The sequence below is a fragment of the Melospiza georgiana genome, chromosome 16 (assembly GCF_028018845.1).
Source record: "Melospiza georgiana isolate bMelGeo1 chromosome 16, bMelGeo1.pri, whole genome shotgun sequence".
Lineage (NCBI taxonomy): Eukaryota > Metazoa > Chordata > Aves > Passeriformes > Passerellidae > Melospiza > Melospiza georgiana.
In genome coordinates this window covers 7,169,356-7,182,895 of record NC_080445.1, presented here as the reverse complement: position 1 = coordinate 7,182,895, position 13,540 = coordinate 7,169,356, and the positions used below count along the sequence as shown (strand labels likewise).

The window sequence follows — 13,540 nt, the reverse complement described above, 5'->3', positions numbered from 1 at the left end:
TCCCTGAAGTGTTCCAGGCCAGGCTGGATGGGGTCCTGAGTACCCTGCTCCAGTGAGTGGCATCCGTGCCCATGGCAGGGGACAGAACGAGATGATCCCCGAGTACCCTCCTCACCCAAACCATTCTGTGATTCCAGGTTCTGTGACCCTCTGGGCACCCACCTTTGAGGTATTTATATGTATCGAGGAAATCTCCTCTCAGTCTTCTTTTCTCCAGACTAACAAGGCCCAGCCCTCGCAGTCCCTCCTAAGAGAGACACTCATCACCTTTATGGCCTCCGCTGGACTCTCTCTAGTGGCTGGTGTAGCTTTTCACACTGTTGGCCTCCAAAACATAATAATATATATATATATATATATACTATAATATATATTATATTCGCTGTTGTATATATTTACAGATCAGCTTCTCGGCCGCCCCAAGGGCTGTGTCCCGCGGCCGCTCCCCTCCGCTGGCCCGGCCCGCGGCTGCCGGGGCGGCCCCGCCGTGAGGGCGGCGCGGGGCGGGGCGGGCGCTCCCCCCGCTTCCCGGCGTGCACCGGCGCGGGGCTGCCTGGCCACGTCCCCGGGCCACGTCGCTCGGTGCCCGCTGAGCTTGCGCCATCTTCGCTCCCCGGCTCCGGCTGCGCCGCCGCCTCTGCCGCCGCCATGAACATCTTCCGCCTCACCGGGGACCTGTCCCACCTGGCGGCCATCATCATCCTGCTGCTCAAGATCTGGAAGAGCCGCTCCTGCGCGGGTGCGTGCGGAGGCCGCGGGGCGGGACCGGCCGGGTGGCTCCGGGCCGCAGAGCCCGCGGGAGCCCCGCCGGGGCCGGGCGGCGTAGCCCCGGACTCCCCGCGGGCTGCTGCGATCGCCCCCGAAGGGCCGCGCCCCGGGGAGAGCCCAGCGAGCCGGAGCGGCGGGGGGGACCCGCCTGTCTCACTGGCCCGGGAGGCGGCCCCGGTGAAGCGGGGAAAGGCGGGGAGGGCATTGACCCCGCTGGGGCGCCCCCGAGGGCCCCGGGGCGGGTGGGCAGAACACGGCCCGGGCAGGTGAAAAGCGACGGTCGCTCCCGTTCGCGCAGGGGAGGGGGCTCTGCCCTCCTTCTGACCTCCCCGCGACTCGGCCCCCTCCAAATGCAGCGCTGGCGGAGCGGGTGAGCGGCCGGGAGAGGGGGAAGGAGGAGGCGCATCCCCGCTCCGGGGTGGGGGTGCGCCGGCGGCAGCTGCATTTCCCTGTAAGGTGTTGTGGTTGCTATTATTTGTACTTTAATCCCTGTGCCCCGGCGCTCCGGCTGTGTCCGGGAGGGTCGCTCCTTCCTTACGTAACTGCCCGGCGGCAGGCGAATGAATGGGGAGGCCGGTTTGGAGGACAGGCGGGGGGGAGCGCCTCGTTCCCCGCGGGGCGAGCAGCCGCCCTGCCTTCATCCCTCCGTCCCTCCATCCCTTCCCTCGCTTGCCCTGGCCGCGCCCGGCCCCGGGCGGCCGGTGTCCGCGGTTTGGTGCAGCGCCGGCCGCCGCTGACTCGCGGTTCGCAGCCTCTGAAGTTTCCCCGCTCTCCCCTTCCCTCCGCGGCGGCCTCACGCTCCCCCTCTCCTCGGCTTTTGTGCAGGCATTGAGCCGTGCTTGGTGCCGCTGTCGGGGCCGGTGGCGGGCTCGCTGTCGGCCCGCAGTGGGAAGCGCCAGGAGGAGATTCCCGGCGGGAGCCGCGGGCTGTGTGTGTGACGTGGCAGCGGGAGCCGCGCCGGGACCCGGGCGAGCCCCGCTCCGCCGCCCCCCGCTGCCGCTTCCCCCCGTCCGCAGCGGGCGTGCTCCAATTCCTTGGGCCGTGCTTCGCTCTCCCCCTTCGCTGTACGGTGTGGTGGTTGCAGGGAATTGCAGGCAGTTCCCATAACTGCAGCGTAGCTGATTTCTTTCAGAAAGCTGGGAGCTGTTGTCATTCAAAATGGGCATTTCCTTGCGATGTGTGTTACGTGGATGGGTTTTGTTGTGCACGGGAGTTTGACTGTGAGCTTGGCTTTGCCTTCTCTCCAGTGAGCTTCTCCTTCTTTAGTGGGGGCGGTTGTTCTTGAAATCAGTTTGCCACGTTTTGATGACACTATTCAAATACTGGGTTAGCACTGTTGAACAGATGTATCTGTAAAGTTTTCAGTTAAAAGCATGAAGAATTAGTTTAAGTTGTAACTTGAAATAATTCATTTTGGGGAAATGAAAGAGATTTACGCTACAGGTAGGAGGAAGTACAGGTTCTGTGTGTTGTCATGTCAAATCACCAGCTAATCACTTGGTAGCACAAAAAAAAAAAAAGAGTAAATGAATAGTTTTGTTTTTTAAAAAGTAAACTAATAGCTTTGGCTTTAAACAGACTTAAAGTAAAAACTGTTCTTAACTTTACAAAAGAGGTCAAGCAAGTGACCCCACGGCCCACATGCAGCGATATTGCAGAACTATTGTTCCTGAGGTCATGGAGCACAAGAGCACCTTCCTGCTGAACTTACCTGGCTCAGGCTCTAGTGCATCACAGGAATCCTGCCTGGCTCTGGCAGGACAGGGCCTTGCCTCCTCCAGCTCTTGAGCAGAGCTTTGTCCTGTGTTGGAGAAATGCAGTTGAGATTACGAACAGCAGGAGGGTTAATGATCTAAAAGCTGAATGTCATTTAATGACTGAAGAAAGAAAATGTGAAATTCTGTTGCAAGACTGAAATTCAGATAGGGTTTGAGCCAAGAGATTCTTGAGTGACCTTTGGATGTGAGGTTATTTACACAGTATAGTACGATGTGACCTGGTCCCATCTTTCTGCTTAAAGAGTGGTCTGATGTTGCTTTCCTTAAGCCAATTTTGATTGAGAATCTCTCCTAGTAGGGGTTTATTGATAAGAAAGCAGCCTCACACCAATCATTGGTACAGCTTTCTCCAGCTTTCTCCAGGACAGAAAAGTGAATGGGCCTGTATCACATAGAGGATACAGCTCTCCCCTTTCCCAAATTAGCCAGTGTCCCTGCACACAAGCACACATGCATGAGCTCTTTCAGTAAAAATATTTGCTTAATTCATTTTCCTGAGGGAAAAAAGAAAAAAAAAGAAAGCAGAAATGTGTTTGTCAGGGTTGCTTCTTTGGTGTCTTCTAGTTCTGCCTGAGTAGTCCTCAGGAGTAAATCCAGGTTTGTGTTGCTGCTGTGAGATTGATGTCTGAGGCCTAGCAAGTTTGTCTAGAATGAGAAGAACATAAATACCTCAAAGGACCACGAGCAAAGAGTTTTATTTTTGGGGCTCTATTCTGTTCCTCCTAGTGGTTCATTGTTGTCAGTTGAGGTTTCTGTTGATGAAACTGATGTAAATATGCATTTGCATATGTTTGTAAAGTCATGCATGACAATAACCCCTAAGTAGTTACCAATTAATGTTAAGCAGCTACAGAGAGCCACTTATTAGAGGGCCTTCTGCCATTTCTTTACATTGTATGGTTATTTGAACCATTAATAAATCAAATAAACTTATACCTCGTGGTTATTGGTGACTAAGGAAACACGGGCAAACCAGCTGCTACTTTAACCAGGCACTTTTGGAGCAGGCTTTGAAAATAAAGGAGGGTTTCTGGCTGCTGGCTGAACTGCAGGCTGTGATCCATGGAGAGCTGGCAAACCACATGGTGCCGACTCCTCTCTTCTGGTTGCATCTGTGTGTGTCTGAGCCCTTTGTTCCAGGAGAGCCCTGTAAAAGCAGCTGGAAATGAGGGAGACAGCCTGTGCACCTCTGCTGCAACCTGCTGCTTTTGAAGACTTGTAGTCCCCATTTTCTTTCTTAAGAAGTGACTCCTCTAATTGAAGAAGATGGGTAAGGCTAGGCTCATCTGCACTTTGAACCAGTCTGTCTTTTCTGTGTTTGAGAAACTTATTTTTTTTTCTTATTTAGTCAATAGGTTGAAAAGATAAAAAGGGGAAAGCAAATCACATCTTGACTTCAGAATTTTAGAGCTGGCAAGGAAACAATTTTTTGTATGTCTGGTTGTGTTTCCAAATTTAGAATTTGGAAGAATGTTTGCCACTCAAAATAACAGTTCAAAAATCATTAGGAAGAGCCATGGAGAATGTAATAGGTAACTCCATTATTGACATCATGTCATAATTAGGAAATTCATGAGACTTGAGGAATCCTGTGCTTTCAAACATTGTCCTGTTCAGACTGTATTTTCTAACCCATTTCAAGTCAAATTAGGTTGTTTGCCGTGCAAATTACTGCCTGAAAATTGATTTGCCTTTCTCTGTGCCGTTTATCAAGTGTTAAAGGTGACCTGCGGTTGCAGTGCTGTCCAATTATAAGCTGTATACTCCAAAAAAGTAGTATAGATAGTAAATGTGTAGTACTTTTGCTAGGTAATGTAGCTGTATCTCAATTTTATGTGTCTATTGTGGACCAGATAATATGCTAAGATGAAGACTTCTGACAGTACTTTGCCATAGGCTGCTGCTAATTTGTCTGTATTTTCACAAAAACTGCTGCTTTAGGTAGCTTTGAATTTTTTCTCTCTCTCTTTGAAGGAAAGTATTCTCTTTCTCAGTTAGAAAATTTGTCTTTAAAATTAGGTTGGATTTTTAAATAGGAAGCACAGGAGTCAATGCTGGTACCTATTAGCAGAACCAAAGGAGTTGTGTTTCTGTGGGTGATGTGCACTTGGTACAGAGCTGAACTACTTTATTTTTAAAAGTCTGTGAAGTTTCCATGGCAAAGTATGGGCTGACCTTCCTTAGAATAATTTTTGTTGGTAGGTTTTATGGCTGTGATGTGCAGTTCATAGTTGGTAGGTGCTGTACACACTGCCCAGCTCAGTGCCTCTGCTCCTGCCTGTTATTCCTTACCTGACTCACCTCAGCAAAATGAAGTTGATAAGAAAGTACTACAATTTCAGCTCTGCCCTCCTGCCTGGCTCTGAAAATCACCTGAATTAAAGTTTCATGCTATGGCTTTCAGCCAAGCTGGATTGCAGAACTTGAAGGAGTTTTTCCATGTGTGAGCAGGAAACAAAACGGAGAGGTTTGGTTCTTCCAAATTTGAGCCCAAAGCTTTGGAAGAAGAAATAAAACCATTTTTTATTTAGTTCAGGAACTAAGTAACGTGTGTGGGAGGAAAAGGAAAGGGAGAAGGATGAGAATAGCATCATTGTAGCCTCAGTGCATTGCAGGTGCCAGCGGTGAGCCCGGGTCAGTGCTGTGACACATGCATTGATACATTTCCTAAAGTCTCAAAATGCACAAAGTGGTACAGCTGTTGTGTTTACCTGTCCCCTTGCCCTGTTTCTGTTTGTTGTTTAGATGTTTCTCCCATCCCTTCATAGGCCTTTGGTTTACAATTTAAACCTTGCCTAGTCTAGTCTAGCCTACTTTACTTGAAAATTAGTTTAATCTTGGCTCTAGGGTGGGTTTCAGGATTTCACAACTATTCTAAAGATTCAAAAATCAGTGAGAGTATTGAAAGCCTCAATAAAAATTGCAGCTTTGGGGTTGAGGAGATAAGATTGGCAATGGCTTGTAAGAATTTGTCAAGTATATTATATGTATTTATGACAGTATATCCAGATCCAAATTTATAGCTATTATCAATAATTAATGTCTCTTATATGCTGGTTGGTTTTTGGTTTTGTTATTTTTTTTTTTCTGTTCCCAGTTATTTGCTCAAAGTAAATAGCATCCTAAATAATTTAGGCTAATTATATAGTGTAGTATCACTCTATTCTGTAATTTGTCCAGGTGGGTTTCTTTGTCCTGTGGGTTCTGACCTTAGGACAGCTTTGCTTGCTGGGAGGTTTTATTGGCAAGTTGTGATGCCCACAGGCACACCTGGGATGAGCCCAGAGCGCTGCTGCAGCTGTCTGTGCAATGTGGTTGTAGTTCAAGAAATGTCAAATGTATTTTTTTTCCTTAACTTTTGGAGGGAGGTTGTTTGGGGGGGATTGGTTTTATTTTTGTTTTGGGTTTTTTTTTGGAGAGGTGGTGTGTTTTGTGTGTGATACTTGCAGCTTGTTTTTTACAGCTCTACAGCCTGCAGGTTTTGGGATGGTTTATGTTCCCTGCACTGTACCTGGGCTGTTCTGTAGGTGGCCAGTCAGGCTCACCTTGCAGACATTTCACATATGAAATCTGTAAACCCCTTTCTAATTTTTTCAGCCATTCTTGTACTTCATAGGTTAAATTCCTTCATCTGGAGCAGTTTATTTCCTGTTCCTTAAGCTGGAGTGAGAAAGGACTTCAATAGCCATAGCAGATTGCCTTCTCCTAATTGCTTTATGGTGCTGTTAATAAAAGCCTTTCTAGAAATATCTCTGTATAAAGGGACAAGGATTTTCAGCCTCTCCTACAGAGTATTTTTCCCTCTTGTTTTTTGAAGAAGACTTGCATGCTTAGCTGAACAGATTCAATTATTTTCGCCCTGGATGACTGAAAACAAGAATAATTGGAATAACAAGACAGAGGCACAGAGTAGGTTGTTTTGTCCCCCTGCTGTGACACACCACCACATCAGTATTATGGAGCAATGCTGCACCTCAGCTTTCAGAAGCTTTTAGTGACTGACTGTGCAAAGCTTTTATGCTTCTAACTGTGCTCTAGTGCCTGAAGTTAAGTACAAACAAACATTTTGACATTGGGGCTTTGACCTAGAATCGAAAGTTGCTTTGAAGATGCAGTGTAGATGTCTGACATTTTATCTCACTTCTCTTCCTTTTTAAAATTTTGTTTTAGTACCTAATAACATGTGGGTTTGATTGTTTGATGTTTTTCTCACCATGTGGCCAATTGAGTCTGTGAATTGAATTGCCTTATGTTTTAAAATCTATGTATTCCTCTAAAATCCCATTATTGGTGCCATCTCACCTTCTGCTTGTCGCTGGGTCTGTTCTGTATTGCCCTTGTACTTTTCCAGCTATTCAGCATCTAAAGATTGTGCTGAGGCATGTGACAGCACCCTGAGAACTGAAAGCTAATGCAGCCTTGCCCAGTGATAATACAGAACAGATAGCTTGCAGGTGATATTTTTGGAGATGACTACCTGCTGTGAGTAACTTCTAAACCTTGTGTAGTGCCAGCACCTCTTCCAGTACAGGGTAACTTCTGTTCACACTACTGAGCTACATGGGCTTAGAATTCTGTTTGTACAGCTTGGCTACTTGGATTTTGTCCTAATTTTGTGATCAACTTGCTTAAAAATAAAGGATATATCCTTTCTCATCCTCGTCATGAAATGTTTCAAAGCACTTCATCACTTTCTGAATGATTAATTATTTCCTTTATCACTTTAGGTATTTCTGGGAAAAGCCAGCTTCTGTTTGCACTGGTCTTCACTACCCGTTACCTGGACCTCTTCACTTCATTCATTTCATTGTATAACACATCTATGAAGGTAGAGTATGCTGAAGAGTTAGAAAAGCTAGTGAGGTTGCATGCAGAGTGCATAATGCCATTAGTAAAAGCCATTTTTAATGGCTCACTGCACCAAAGCTCTCAATGGGTTTTGGATAAAGAATGTGGAAGATGGACTCAAAATCCTCCTTCTTTTCTGCACTCTACATGCAATTTTAAAAAAACTGTTTATATCAGGACTGTGACATTTAGAACAAATGACATTTTGGTTATTGAAAGTACAAGCTTTTGGAAAAAACGGTTCAAATAAACTGTATTTCTCATTTGAGACATTAAAGCTCAAGTAAATCTCCTTTTATTCACTACAAGGTAAATTAGTATTCAGAGTGCACTGCCAGAATTGCAGCTACTGTCTGGTCAGAGGCTGATGAAAAGTTGACATGAGTAAGCTGTAAGGAATGTAGCTTCTGTGAGTTATACCCCTGTCACTTGCCCACTGAATGCCAGTGAGCCTAAATTTGAATTTTTTACTTGCTCATTCCTGCAGTTTCTGGTGCTGAGCACAAGAAAATAAAGCAGTGATCTGGGAAAGAGCAGTATGTTTCTTTTTTTTTATCCAATTCCTTTATTTTTGGATTTTTCTAGATGCTTTTCAGCTTTAATTTAGAGGGTAGTATAACTTTGCCAAGAGGAAGGACTAAAATAATCAATAACACAAAATGGATGGATAAATTAGGGAACTAATACTGTAAAATAAAATAATGTGTCTTAAACTCACACATTTCACTCAACAAGTGAAATGTGGATGCTTAAGTTTTAATATTAACAGTATAGATGAAGAGCTGTGGATTAAATAAAATATTCTTGAAACAGAAGATTTTTCCATATGTAATTTCTGATTGGAAGTTGCCATAGGTGCACTAAAGGAGAAGGTAGGGGTTTTTTGCCATTTATTTGTTTATTGGGTGTGATTCAGGGCCATGAGCACATCTTTGTTCTGCAGCCCTCCCAACCAGAAAAGGAAGGAATGTGGAAATATCAACTTTCAAAATGGTAGCCTCTATTTCAGTTTCAAATGTTACTGCTTAGAAACTGATGGATATAATTGTCTTTTCAGCCCATTATTGTAGTGTCAAGATGAAGCTGCTTGAGTGTCCCAACACAATTTTGTGTTATATTTATTTATGTGCAGGAGGATATAATGTTACACAGTTATTGAGAACTTGAGAGAAGTTTAGCTGAGAAGTCGAGAGTTGAGATTCTTGAGATGAAGTTTGTAATGTAAGAAATTTGGATTCATTCACACTTTCTCAGTGTCTTCTGTGACCATACCTGCTGTGATTTGTTTACACCCATAGTGAAGGTTCCCTGGATCCTGTCTTGTGGTTCTTTATCTCCACTCAGCTGGGCTGCTCGTGTAGCAGAGCCTTTGGATTTTGAGCTCCTTAATACAGTATTTGTAGGATTTTGTCTGTGAGCAGAGCATTTAGTGATTAATAGCATCTGCAAACAGTGGGATTTTTAATCTGTTACTTCTGTGTTGCAAAGAATCCTTTTTTAATGTAATAAATGGTTTGGAACATTCAGTCTTTGTGCTGAAAGTGGCAGAAGCTAAAATATTTGTCTAGTCTGCTGTACTGTGTTGACTCCAGGACAATGAGCTCTGTCCTGATGATGGCAGATTGACCTTTAGAAAGTCTTAGAGTCTCTCTAGTTCTGTATTCTCACCTGTAAAATGAAGCTTTTTGCTTATTCCACAGGGAATAGATATAAAGTCTACTGTGCCATAACCCTTCAAAATGGTTAGGCATCAGCTCAGATTGAATTCTGGTTCATTGCTGCTCTCAGTCTCATAGGTTTTGGCCTCTTGGTTGGTGAAGAACAGTGCCCAGTTGCCACTCTTCAGATTTTAGAGATGTTCAAAGGTCCAAAGCAAATCAGCTAACTCGTGATCTGTTAAATGGTTGTCTCAATGGGGATTATTGAATATTTATTTATTGCCACATCAGCCACACCATGCTGAGTTTTTTGAATGTAGAAAGACCCCTTCCATTATTATTGTGTGTATGCACCTGCACATTTTAACCTAAATGTTTGGGGCAGTGCAGTTGCAGAACATGTATTCCTTCTCCAGTCACTTCCTTAGTTCTGGAAAGTGTCTTCACCTTTGGGCAATCACTTCAACCATGCCCATGTGATGCCTTTAAAGCAACAAAACCAGCAGGGCCCAGAATGGCTCATTTTGATTTATAACTCTGCTGACAAAAGTTAAACACTACAAACAGCCTGCAAAACCGCATAAACAACGCAAAGAATTAAAAAAGACCACTCTTACTCAGTGCCTATTCAGGGAGTGTGATTTAATCCTGGAACCTGTGTGGATTGTTTTGGGGTTGTTTCTGTCCTTGCCCTCAGCTCATCTACATCGCTTGCTCGTACGCCACCGTGTACCTGATCTACATGAAGTTCAAGGCCACCTATGATGGGAACCACGACACCTTCCGAGTGGAGTTCCTGATAGTTCCTGTTGGTGGGCTCTCTTTCCTTGTCAATCATGACTTCTCTCCACTGGAGGTGAGTTGATTGTGGGCAGGAGATGATATTTAGAACGTGAGGATGAGCATTTTTGGCCTGACAAGTGAATGGTTGTAGGGTGTCTCTGTTTAGTAGGTTCAGGCTAATCCTTTCCTCAGTGAATCTGTGTGGTGCAGATATCTGTGCAAATTTAAGGCACCTCAGGAGAGCAGCACTGTTATCAGCATAGATTATTTTATTCAGCAGAAGACTGTGTTTTTCCCAGTACACTATGATGGCTGTATTAATTCAGAATTCCTTTTGTTCTGTTTGTTAAAGAAATCCCCAGGAATGCAGTTTGTGAATAGTTGGTGCCACCTGGTGAAAACAAAAGGAATTATACTACTACTTAAATTCTATAGAATTGCAAATGATCTAGACTATAAAAAAGATCTGCATTATATTTAAAATGCAGCTATGTGTTTAATTGCAGAAAAATTATATTTTAAATGTCATTACAGAGAGTTCAAGCAGGTAATTTTTTCCTACAAAATAGAGAGTAATTTTACATGCTTGTTTTCCATGGACTGAGCTGCATTTTTATATTGGGGTTAAATGAATTTATTACAGAGTAAGGGAATTTGAATTGCAACGCTTTGAGACATATTTTAAATTTTGTTCTATGTTAACTCGTTCTTTAAACAAATAGATAAAAAATGGAAGAACATTAAGCAGGGGAAGGGACTTCATCTTCCCTGCAGCTTTCTCAGCATGGAATCTGTAAGCTGCAGTTCATGATAATGTGAACTGGATGCACACAAATTGACTCACAAGTAAACCTGTGTGTGGCAGCTCAGCAGAGAGCTGGTTTGGATTGGAGAGTCTGCTGTCTGCCAGGAGAGTTCCTCCTCCCATCCTCTGGCTGATTATGAAGCTTTCACTTAGTTTTTCCTGTACCAGGGAAAATTTGCCAAAATACTGGACTTGTATGAATAGGTATTCATCCATCCATAACATTGTTAGAGAGTGAAAAGTCGAGCCAAGTCAAATATTTTCTGTCCTGCTGTTATCAGTGATTTACCTGTGGTTTTCTCCTTTCAGATACTGTGGACCTTCTCCATCTATCTTGAATCGGTTGCTATTCTCCCTCAACTTTTTATGATCAGCAAAACTGGGGAAGCAGAGACCATCACTACTCACTATCTTTTCTTCCTGGGTCTGTACCGTGCCTTGTACTTAGTCAACTGGATTTGGCGCTACTACTTTGAGGGATTTTTTGACCTCATCGCTGTTGTTGCTGGTGTGGTCCAGACCGTTCTGTACTGTGACTTCTTCTATTTGTATGTTACAAAAGGTAAGGAATACAGAACTTCCAGCTTCAGGTTGTGGAATGTAGCACAGTTAACAGGTTCATGGGGTCTGCTACATCAGCGTTATGAGCTCGTTAATTCTGTGTGCAAATTAGTTCTGAAGTAGCCTTAATTTATTGAGTACACTTTCTGCTAGTGTGAGGCATTTCTGAGGATTTTTTTGGAGTGTGGGTAGAATATAAATATATAAACGATCTGATGAACTTTTGGAAAAACTTAAGTATGGCTAAATACATATTGCTGTTGCCTTCCATGGATAAGCATGATCCTCCTGCTTCCCCTGATCATGCACACTGTTACATACAGATCCTGTGCTTACAGACACCTTTCTCAGTGGTTTAAATACCACCAAGAGTTGAAAGTTTCCATTATGTAACCACAAAGCTGTGTTATTTTAGTCATAATTCTTAAGAGGCTGTGGTGGGGAGTTAGTATGTCCTTTGAGAATGAAAAGGGGGAACTCCAGGGTGCCACAAGAGGGCAAGGTTAGAATTGTTAATTCTTATTTTACCAGTGTGTATTGAAGAGAGGCAGCCTAGGAGAGCTGTCTGCAGTGGAAAGTTTGGTGTGGAAGGTTTTGGTCCCTGGGACATTTTAGCAGTGTGTGCTTCTCCTGCATCACAACTTTGTTTTGCTGACTGTTTTCTTTCCCACTCCTCCTTGCAGTTCTCAAGGGAAAGAAGCTCAGTTTGCCAGCGTAAGTGCCAAAACATCACCAGCATCTGTCCTGTTGGATGCTTGGACAGAACAATCCTTATCACAAGCAAAGGTGAAGATGCTTGAGACAGAAAGTCAGAAACACAGCTCTTTATAGTGCAGGTAGTCATCAGCGGCTCTGTAAGAACGGAGGAAAAACAACCAGCAGATTTCTGTTTGATGCATCTTGCCTTTATCTTTTTTATTACTATGTATAAAGATTTTTTACATGAAGAAACTTATACTGTATTAATAAATTCAGTGTATGGTTTCAATTGGAATAGTTCCAAAAGTGAGATTTTTGTGAGATTGTTTATGACCAGGAACAAGTGCAAACGTTTTTTTTAATTTTCAAGATTTTCTTTGAAATGACTGATTTTTTTTCTTTTGTTTTTTTCAGTGCACAAATATGTGCATCCTTGATGGATGGTAGTCATCTGTTCTTTCCCTTTGATTCAGTTTTCATTCCACTATATTTATTTTTTTCCAAAAGGCGAATATATGTCAACTCTAAATCTGAAGCCACCGATGTTTGATGTGATGTGCTGGTGCCCAGTCTTTGTGCCATCTGCTGACATGGAGTTCCTTATTCAAAAATAAATGCTGGTGCTAGAAGGGGAACAGTCACATTTTGAAGTTGTTCCCCTTCTAAAACAGACTGATGGCAAGAGGGCAATGAGGAAATCACTTGAGGCCACAAGGATGGGCTCTTTCTGTTCTGCCATGATGTCTGGGAAGGTAATCCCAAAAATGAAAGCACTTGGCAGCCCAGGTTGTGAGGGGTAAGAGATGAGATTGTGTTAATTAATGGGAAGTGTTTGTGACTGTTTGTTCAGGAAGAGAAGGTTAAATATCTTGGATGTCCAGCCCTGCTCCACCATCACAGCTGTGGGAAAGGGAGACATGTAAGTTGTTGATTACAGAAATCTGTGGGTGATCATTTTAAACAATATCTACATTTTCTTATTAATGAATGCTTTATAAGCAACTTCCATGTTCAGCTTCAAGTGGTTTTCGATGTCACTTTTGGACAATTAATATTTTTTTTATAAACTTTTCAGAATCAGCAGCACCAGTTACCATTCTTCATCCTTTAAATGATTCCCTTTTTTTACTGAGCTGTTGCATGATTTATCCTGTGTTACCATCCTCAATAAACACTTTATGAAATGGTGAAAACATTTTGGGGTTTTTTCATTTTTTTCGTTCTTGAATGTGAAAGTTTTCTGTTTGCCTGGCACTGGATGAAAAGTTGTGGTGAGGATAAGCTGCCTAATATCATTGCTGTACTGAAATAAGAAGTTTTTAAGGCTCTGAGGGGCATTATCACTGATAAGCAGTGAAGGCTGAGTTCTGGTTTGTTTAGTGAGAGCTCAAGTCTTCAGCCTGGCGCAGAGGAGGGTTCTGTGCTTGTGTGTGTTTGGTTTTATCTGCAGGTTAATTTGCCATCGTTCTCTGCACAGTGAGCGCTGGCTCTCATTGCTGGGCCCAGCCGCGCGCTGTGACGTCATTCAGCGGCCCTATTGGATCCTTGTTCCGGATGTGTGACTTCACGGCACAGTGACGTCACTGCTCCGGCATGCCCCGCCCACTGGGGGCCGCACTGCGCACGCGCCCTGGGCGCCA

At 43.8% G+C, this 13,540-nt stretch overlaps 1 protein-coding gene across 1 annotated transcript; it reads left to right on the top strand.

Moving 5' to 3' along the window:
- Window positions 1-545: 545 nt before the first annotated feature.
- Window positions 546-13,095, top strand: KDELR2 (KDEL endoplasmic reticulum protein retention receptor 2). Its single transcript, XM_058035576.1, has 5 exons — window positions 546-739; window positions 7,274-7,374; window positions 9,750-9,908; window positions 10,950-11,202; window positions 11,885-13,095. The coding sequence occupies exons 1-5, from the start codon at window positions 649-651 to the stop codon at window positions 11,917-11,919; spliced, it is 639 nt and encodes a 212-aa protein (XP_057891559.1). The 5' UTR covers window positions 546-648; the 3' UTR covers window positions 11,920-13,095.
- The last annotated feature ends 445 nt before the right edge of the window (window positions 13,096-13,540 follow it).

Bases quoted from the DNA above. Each gene is read 5' to 3' on its own strand.
- KDELR2 (XM_058035576.1), top strand. From the start codon at position 649: ATGAACATCTTCCGCCTCACCGGGGACCTGTCCCACCTGGCGGCCATC. The intron at 7,375-9,749 runs GTAGAGTATGCT...CCTTGCCCTCAG, and splicing joins TGTATAACACATCTATGAAG to CTCATCTACATCGCTTGCTC. The intron at 9,909-10,949 runs GTGAGTTGATTG...TTCTCCTTTCAG, and splicing joins ATGACTTCTCTCCACTGGAG to ATACTGTGGACCTTCTCCAT.